The sequence below is a fragment of the Fundulus heteroclitus genome, chromosome 3 (genome assembly GCF_011125445.2).
Source record: "Fundulus heteroclitus isolate FHET01 chromosome 3, MU-UCD_Fhet_4.1, whole genome shotgun sequence".
NCBI classification, from domain to species: Eukaryota; Metazoa; Chordata; class Actinopteri; order Cyprinodontiformes; family Fundulidae; genus Fundulus; species Fundulus heteroclitus.
Window position 1 is genome coordinate 46104808 of NC_046363.1, and position 8850 is coordinate 46113657.

An 8850-nucleotide genomic window follows, 5' to 3' on the forward strand; every position below is an offset into this window, starting at 1 on the left:
ACCCTTGGACTAGGCCATTTTGACCTATGAACTGCTCCGATCTAAACCATCTCACCGTACCTCTGGCTGGATCTTCAGGGTGGTTGTCCTGCTGGAAGGTGAACCTCCACCCAGAGGTTCCAGCTGCCCCCTGTCCTGCTAAATAAAAGCACCCCCACAGCATGATGTTGCCACCTCACCTGCTTTAGACTGAACCACAACTTCCTTCCTGAGCTCCTGGATTTATTTTAGGGTTTTAGAGTAAAAGGGTTGATCATGAAGAAGGTGTGACAACGATGCATCCTGTTCCTCCCACTTCACCCTCAGCCCTTCTGTGCGGTGGTGCTACATGGAGTTGTAGAAAAGTTAAAGTGGTGGGCAAACTTTTAAGTGCTTAAAATACGACTGGAAAATGAAGCAGCCGTGCCAAAGATTGACGTGGGTTTAACTACTTAGCGGAGATAAAGAAAGTGTTTAATTTGTGTATTTAATTGTTAAGCTGCTTTTCCACATATTTGCGCTGTTTTCAGATTTCTGCACGTCTGTAAGAAATTTGTCTGAGAGCAGGAGTCGTGTGTTTTCTGTGTGAATGGGAGCCGTGAGCAGACCAGGGCTGAAGCGTTAACCAGAGGAGCCGTTCTGGTTAAAACGCCAGAATCAGGCAGAATTAGCTGCTGTGACACAGTTAGAACAGGTGAAGTGTTCAGCTCTGATTAACGGATCAGTGTTTGTTTGGTTGCCCTCCTGCTGATCCGGTCGCCTGTTGTAATCCTCACAGATTATTTCATCACACAAAAGTCATTGTTGTTCCCACAAAGGCCTCTGGCCGACCTCAGACCGTTTCCATTCCTGGTTTCCTTTCAGAACAACAAAACCAGGAACTGGTTCTGCAGAAACGAACGATGAGGTTCTGGGTTCTCTGCGTGTTTCTCCTCCTCAGGCTTCACTTGTCTGCTTCTCTCTTCTGGTTCCCTATTCAGTCCCCGGTTCCTGCTGGCCGTTCCAGACATACCAGCCCCTCGTAAAAACAATCCTCTGAGTCCTCGCCCAATCCTGGGTGCTGACCCGGTTCTGTCAGAAAAAGTATTTTGAAGATTTCAACCACCCTAAACAGGACAAATGGGAAGAAATGGGAAGAAATACAAATCTTATTTAAGAAAATAAAGTGTAATAAATCTGCATTCACAGCATTTCCATCAGATTGAGGACTGGACTTTGACTAGACCACCTCAGCATCTTGTCTTATTCAGGCGTTGTGTATATTAGGGGAGTGGGGGCCTAGTGGTTAGAGCATTGAGCTTGGATTCCAGAGGTTCTGAGTTCAACTCCTACAGACTACCACTCTGGGCCCCTGAGCAAGACCCTTAACCCTTGATTACTCCCCAGACGCTGCACAGTGGAAGCCCACTGCTTCCCTAGGGGATGGGTTAAGATGCAGAAATGACTTTCTCCATTGTGAGATCAATAAAGTTCAATTATTATTATATTAGCTGCTGTGTTTGGGTCGATGTTCTGCTGATGAGCCGATAGTTCACTGACTCAGTTCAGGAAGTTTCTCTGACATTAAACACTTTTATTTAGTTTTATTTACTTCCTGGTTCTCTGAACATTTCTCCCGATGAGCAAACATGTTAAATCTCTTTTCAGCTTTGATTAAAAGATTTACGGTAACGAGGAAATGTGAGTGTGGGGTTTGGAAAAAAGCAACAAAACCTGGTCCTCTTTGGACCTTTGCAAAGCCATCCTTTCATCAGAACCATTGTTCAGAGTTTTAATGGGTCACAGAAAGTTAGACTTTACCTAACCCAGAGGACACACTGCTGCATCAAACTCAGTAAGTTTTCACATCCCTGCTGGTTTTGCACGGTTCTTTCTCCATTTTTATGGACAATTATACATATATAGTTTCAGATTGCTGCTGACATGTCAGAATTTCTCCACTATGAGACTATCCAGGACCTCTGCAGACCTCACGCATCCTGGACACAACCTGTTCACACTGTTACCTCCAGGTGGCGCTAACTAAAGTCCGTGCCTTGACTGTGCACAATTGTGACCGAATGACGGCGGTTCTAATTCTGAAGTTTAAGGATTTATTTTTCAGGATTCCCCCAGAATGTTCAGCGGTGGTGGTTCTGACCCGGTAAAATGTTCAGAACCTCTTGGATTTACAGTTTCTCCATCAATTTGCAGGTGTTTCTGTCTCCCTCCAGCCAGGGTGTCTCACGTTGCTGGAGGACTTCCTGTTTTCTGTCCAATCAGAGCCCAGAGTGCAGAGCGACACGCCCACTCTCTCATCCCCTCCCAGGAGATTTCTCCTCTGGATGGTTCTGGAGAACTTGGACCTGAAGGTCAGACCTGCTACAGCCAGATCAGCCTGTGAGAACATCAGGAGGTCCTGATGCTCCTTCAGGGTGTTTGTGAGGAGGAGGAGGAGGAGGAGGAGGAGGAGGAGGAGGAGGAGGAGGAGGAGGAGGAGGAGGAGGAGGAGGAGGAGGAGTGGTGCTGTGGGCCTCCAGACGCTGACACCAGCCAATCCTGGCGAACGTCAGCGGCTGACCAAAGGAAGCTGCTGCATGTTGTGAGACGTAGCTGGTTAGTGGCTGCAGACGCATGGATCAGGGTTTATCTCCCCTGATGGAAGCTCCTGGGTTTCATGAACAGAGCAGAATAAACTGGGAGCTGTCAGCAGGAGGAAGATGCTCTCTAAATTAATATTACAGACTACCTTTGACCTGCTGTGAGTTACATAAATCTGCTCTATTTCAGGACGCCACAGCGACCCAGAGCAAGTAACTGCTGCTGTAATAACAGCCAGGGGAGCAATTAATCCGGCCTCGTTAAAGAACCACTTTGGGCTCTTGGGGGGGGGGGGGATTTGAGCCTGAAAAGTGTTCAGTTTTAGAAAAAGGCTGAACTGCTGCCTGAGACTGTCGGTGAAAAGCTGATTAGAAGATCAGCAAAGCTTCAAACTCTTTCAAAATATACGTTGAAAAACGCATTTTCCACCCATTTCCTCATCAAAGTGTCAGAAAACGTTGGTTCTGAAACCCAAATCCATCTGCAGGAACTTCTGATTATCCAGGACAACCAGACCTCCTCCTTCCAGGCAGCGCTCTCCAGCTCGGTCCTAAGGACGGTTCTGGATGTGGAAGATAAAGTCCAGTGGGAAGAAACCACGTCTGGATCCAGGCTGGAGGTGGAGCTGGTCAGTACCAGGGGAACTTCTCCATCTCCTGCTTTTCTTTTAATCTGGAAACTTTAACTTCATGTTAAATCAAGGAAAATCACGAGTGAGACGGAAATATTTTAATACCTTAACATCAAGCAACTACATTTCCCACGATGCAACTGTGGGATTCTAATCTATCTGAACTATAAATAGATAACAAACAGATGGAAAACATTAATTTCTGACATTTAACAATCTCCTTTAATCCTTTTAACTTATCTGAGTGAATTGTTTTATAATAAAATATGAAATATGCTAAAACATCTTATAGCAACTATTTGTTTCTTTAGCTGTCACGTGTTTTCTAGTCAGATTAAAGTGAAAATGTCCTGAACCACTTCCATGCATCTATTATTGTCTCCTATTTTCACTAATAACTAATAAAGCGAGTGTTTAACTGTTAGAACATCCTGTAAAGTGAAACTGTAAAGCGGTTTATGTTATATATATTATATTATATTAGAAACAGTGGGACACTGAATTAAAGGTGAAGCTCTTCAGAAAGCTGATCAGTTAAAGGAGGAGTTATCTGGGTGGACCGGGTCAGCTTCCTCTGTTGGCCTGAAGCTGCAGCAGATTTAAAACCTTCATCTCCTGAGGATGTTCTGTTCCTCAGGTCCACCTCTCATGTGGGTCAGAACCTCCGGCCGTCTGACAGTCTGTGGCGCCCTCTGGTGTCCAGCAGCTCTGGTTCAACACCACCTGCTCTACCTCAGCAGGTCAGAGGTCACCCAGGCAGCTGGAGGCCCCGCCTCCCGCGGCGGGCGGGGCCAAGCATCAGGAACCTTCTCAGGTGGGTCAGGACCAGGTGCTTGATGCCGGACGGCTTCGGCTGACACACGGGGACGGGTTCTGGGCGGCCCGGCCTGTGGAGAAGGACCAGGAGACGTGAGACCAGAACACGGAACAACTGACTGTAACGCTTTTCACTGGGCAGCTCTGCGCAGAAGTCCTGGTTTCCTTCCTGAGATCCAGAAGTTCTGGTAAAATGGTTCTGGAGAACATTTCTTAAAGGCTTTTATTCTGGACTTTCTACGCTAACCAGCTGCCAGGTTCTCAGTCTGACTGCTGACGTTGGTTCTGATTGTCCATCCCACTGTGGCCCAGTCCTTCTGCAGGTACCAACAGAACCTGTCCACCAGGAGACATGAGGTGGACAGAAGAACATCTGCCCAGCAAAGACCTCAGAGGTCCATCATCTGGACTGAAGATCAGAGGAAAGCAGAAAACTGGACCTTCAGAACCACTAAAGCGGTCTGGATCACAGGGAGGAAACCGCAGGAAATCAGAGCTCCGTCAGGGAGGTTTACCTGCTGGCCCTGCAGCCGTGGAGGCCCTGCAGCTGGGGACGGGCGGGGATGCGGGGGCTCCTGGGGGCCCTCAGGTTCCTGGACAGCACGGACAGAGAGTCTCTGTAGATGAGGCCCTGGCGGCTGGAGGTGACGGGGTGACACGTGGCCAGCTGGGAAACAGAGGGTGGAGTTACCCGGCGGGCCGAGGGAGCCCGCTCTGGAGCCTGTTTACTGGAGTCAGACTCCATCATCCAGCCTCAGAGGATGCTGGCTCTGAATCCAGCGGCTCCCAGGGGCCCCGCTGCTGCCGCAGACCTACTTCTGCTTTAATTAGACCTCATTTAGCTCCAGGACCGCCAGTTTCTTCTCCAAGGATCTACGGTGGCCTATTTGACTATTTAATGATGGTTTTAGGGCTGTCTCAGCATCCATTGTCAGATTATTTGGCATAAATTAAAAATAAAAACTACAAATCAATCAAACCCATAAGTGGATTGAAGGAAATAATATCTTTACTGGATAAAACTCAAGTTTTTAGTTTCATTTCTATCTGCTACATTTGGCTTCATTTTCTGACATTAGACTAACTGCATTTTATTGAGATGAGCATAATATTGTTCTGATGAACATTTCTAAAGGCTTTCAGTGGGTGAACATAATAATACATATAATAAAACATAATAATTATTAGGAAATACTTTTTAAAAATGGGTCAAATATGTCATCACTGTCACAAACATTTGTCACCTTATAATTAGTCTGAATTCCACAGAAGATCTAAAACTACAACAAGATGCATATTTTTTCTTCTTAATATTTATGGTTTTAATGTCGGCCTCATGAGAAATAGAAGTATTGTTAAATTCCTATAAATAAATAAAACAATAAAGCATGAAGTAATTAAACTGATCAGAAAATAAAACCACTCACTGAGACGAAGGCAGCCATGATGAAGCCTTTCCTGTTCCTGCAGAGGAGTGAAGCCTTTCAGCCAGAGACCATCCTCCAGCTGCTGGCTCTGAGCTGACGTCATCAGGGGGAGGGGCTACACATGTGACGTCATCACGTGAGAGACCTGCGCTCAGGTTAATATTAGAGATTAAATCCTTTACAAATTTACAGCGTTTAGAAATACACATAAACTGTTTAGTTCCTCTGAGGACCATTAATCCATCCATCCATCCATCATTCATCCATCCATCCATCCATCCATCATCCATCCATCCATCCATCCATCATCCACCCATTTATCAATCCATCCATCATCCATCCATCATCCACCCATTTATCCATCCATCATCCACCCATTTATCCATCCATCATCCATCCATCCATCATCCATCCATCATCCACCCATTTATCCATCCATCCATCATCCATCCATCATCCACCCATTTATCCATCCATCCATCATCCATCCATGCATCATCCATCCATCCATCAATCCATCCATCATCCATGCATCATCCATCCATCCATCCAACATCCATCATCCATCCAACATTCATCATCCATCCATCCGTCATCCATCATCCATCCATCCATCCATCAACCATCCATCCAACCATCCGTCATCCATCATCCATCATGGAGAGATAATCCATGTTTTCTGACAGGTTTAGAAGATTCAGAGAAAAGTAGGGGCCCAAACATTGAGCCCTGTGGGACCCCGCACTGAAGAGAAGCAGCAGAAGATCAAAACAGAGACATTTCTCCCTGCTAAATCAGACCCGAACCACTGCAGTCAATAGTCCTGACCCCCCCCCCCCCCCCCCCACTGCTCTAAGTAAGAAATTTAAATTCCATGATCCACTGGGCTAAAGGCAGCAGATAAACCTTAAAAAACACCAGAGTCAGTCACTAAAGCTCCCTATAAGGACAGATTTTAAGAAGTTCTAAAAAGCCATGTTCTTCTAACATGACCAATAATTGCTTGTAAGTTATCTTCTCAGGAATTGTGGAGATAAAAGTCAGTTTGGATCTAAACAGAAAACAGTTCTGAAGTGAGGAGACATTTAATTCAGTCACACCATATTAAAGTCTTTCTCTGTCCGGTTTCACGTCTTTCTGGTCTGGGAGAGAATCAGGGGTGAAACCAGGTCACAGGGGGAAGAGTCGGGTTCAGGATAACCTGTTTTATAAATCCAACCTGGTTCTGCATCAGTCCTGCAGGTACGTCCTGAGAACCAACATGTGCATGCCATCTGTCTGCCACCTGGTGGCGCTCTCAGGAACAATCAGCTCCTTTAACTTTACCAGAGATTCATCTGTGCATCACTGGAGCTCGACTTGATTTGACTTCCAAACCAGCAGCAGGTGAGTTCAGGAAGCAAAGCCGGCGCCCTGCAGCTACGCAGGTCTCCCTCGTGAAAACCACAGAAGGACACCTGTAACACCTGTAGAAGAGGTGAAGGCCCCGTGATGAGTGGAAACTAGAACCAGCTATTCATTTAGGATAAATAAAACAAACTGTAATGATCAGAGGCAGCGGACCCAGAATTCAGCCAGACCAGCAGAGGTTTGTTCAAAGGAAAAGTTCTTTAATAACAAAATTTAAAAAAAAGGGAAAAATCCAAAAGAGACCGTCGAACCAAAAGACGGTATAAAAATAAACAGACGAGCAGGGCAGACAAGGCATGAACAGACAGGACAGAATGGCTCAGGTTTGTGGAGGAAAAGGGGGTCAAAAATCAAAAAGCAAACCAACATACAGAAATTTGCAGGAGGAGACTCGCCCATAATCAACAGGACAACCTGGCACTGATGTCTGGTCTCAACAGTTTATATGGAGGTGGAAGCAGGTGAAACCGGTGAGAGGTGATTGCAGCAGGGTGGAGTTAGGTAGGTGTGCAGAGTGAGTAATTAAACCAGACATCAGTGCTGAGGCTCAAAACAAGAACAGATAAAAAATACAAACCTAAACTAAGAAGCTTCTGAAGACATAACATGATAAACTAAAATAGTAAACAAGAATCTAAACAAGAATCCAGACAAGACAGAACTCAAAACAGCCAGATAATAAAAGACAGGAGAGAGAAGGAAAACTAAAACTAACATAAACCAGAACAGAACTCAGAATATTACACAAACAGAAAAACCTTCAGATTAGAAAACTAAAGGTTCATCAGGGTGTCTGGTTTATCTGAAGCACATTTCAGTAGAAAATAAAACATCAATCCATTAATCAATCAACCAATCAATCAATCAATCAATCAATCAATCAATCAATCAATCAATCAATCAATCAATCAATCAATCAATCTTTGTTGTCAACTCTGACTCTGTGGAAAAATAGGAGCCACATTAGGGGAGTGAGAGGGAAAAAAGGCATATTTCATACTTTATCCTTAACAGGGTACATTTTGAGATATGCAACAAAAAAAAACTCAGCACAAGAAAAGCACATATGACCAGACAACATTCCAGCAGAGGCTTACATTGGAGGCATTGGTGTCACCTGTGAGTCCATGTAGTGTTGACCATCAGTTGAGTGAGTGCATTCAAGGACAATGTCCAGAGGCCATTGTCCTTGATATGATGGAGAGTTTATCAACCGGCACCACAGTACTGAACGCATCCACAGATGTCTGTGGGGGGAGGAGGGAGCGCGGGGGGAGGGGGGGTAGTTCTGGGCCCTCTCGCCACAACATCCAGGGGAGTTTTGATAAGTGGAAGCTGAAACACAAAATACTCCGCCCATCCAGCTTATTCAGCCCATCCAGTTTATGGTTCTGCTCGTTCACCGCCTTTGTGAGCGCCTCATTTGTGGCCGGCAGCCTGATCATGGCCATAATTGCCACAGACATCCTCTGAAATTCTAGATCCATCAGGTATCCTCCAAATCCAAATGGAAGAAATCTGAGTGTCATGAATCCAAACATGTATACGTCTTCAACGTCCTCAGCATGTTTACAGTTTACTGGGAGTTTGTTCCAGATCAGTGGAGCATAGGAACTAAATGCTGCTTCTCCATGTCTGGTTCTGGTTCTGGTTCTGGTTCTGGTTCTGCAGAGCAGGCTGGAGCCAGAAGACCTGAGTGGTCTGGAGGGTTGATGCCCTGATAACAAGTCTTGGAGGTTCAGGTGTGAGTCCATCACTGCTCCCAGGTTTCAGGCCTGATCAGTGGTTCCTAGCTGAAGCAGCTGAAGCTGTGAGCTAACTCTGGATCTCTCCTCTATTGGTCCAGAAATTATTCCTTCAGTTTAGTTTTTATTCAGTTAAAGAACATTTTGTCTCCTCCTGCATTGATTTCTTCTATCTCCTCAGAACTTGAACTGGTTCATAGTCACCTGGTGACATGGTGATGTAGAGCTGTGTGTCGTCTGCATAGTGATGGTAGCTGATGAT

General features: G+C 45.5%; 1 protein-coding gene across 1 annotated transcript; it reads right to left on the bottom strand.

The window, feature by feature from the left end:
- Positions 1–3183: 3183 nt before the first annotated feature.
- On the bottom strand, positions 3184–6927 carry LOC110367242. The gene is made up of 4 exons (XM_021312441.2): positions 6534–6927; positions 5434–5578; positions 4522–4673; positions 3184–4077 (listed from the first exon to the last, which is right to left on the bottom strand). Exons 2-4 carry the CDS (start codon positions 5449–5451, stop codon positions 3939–3941), a joined length of 309 nt encoding a protein of 102 aa, XP_021168116.2. The 5' UTR covers positions 5452–5578; positions 6534–6927; the 3' UTR covers positions 3184–3938.
- Between the last annotated feature and the right edge of the window lie 1923 nt (positions 6928–8850).

Bases quoted from the DNA above. Each gene is read 5' to 3' on its own strand.
- LOC110367242 (XM_021312441.2), bottom strand. The intron at 4,078-4,521 runs GTAAACCTCCCT...CCTTCTCCACAG, and splicing joins CACGGCTGCAGGGCCAGCAG to GCCGGGCCGCCCAGAACCCG.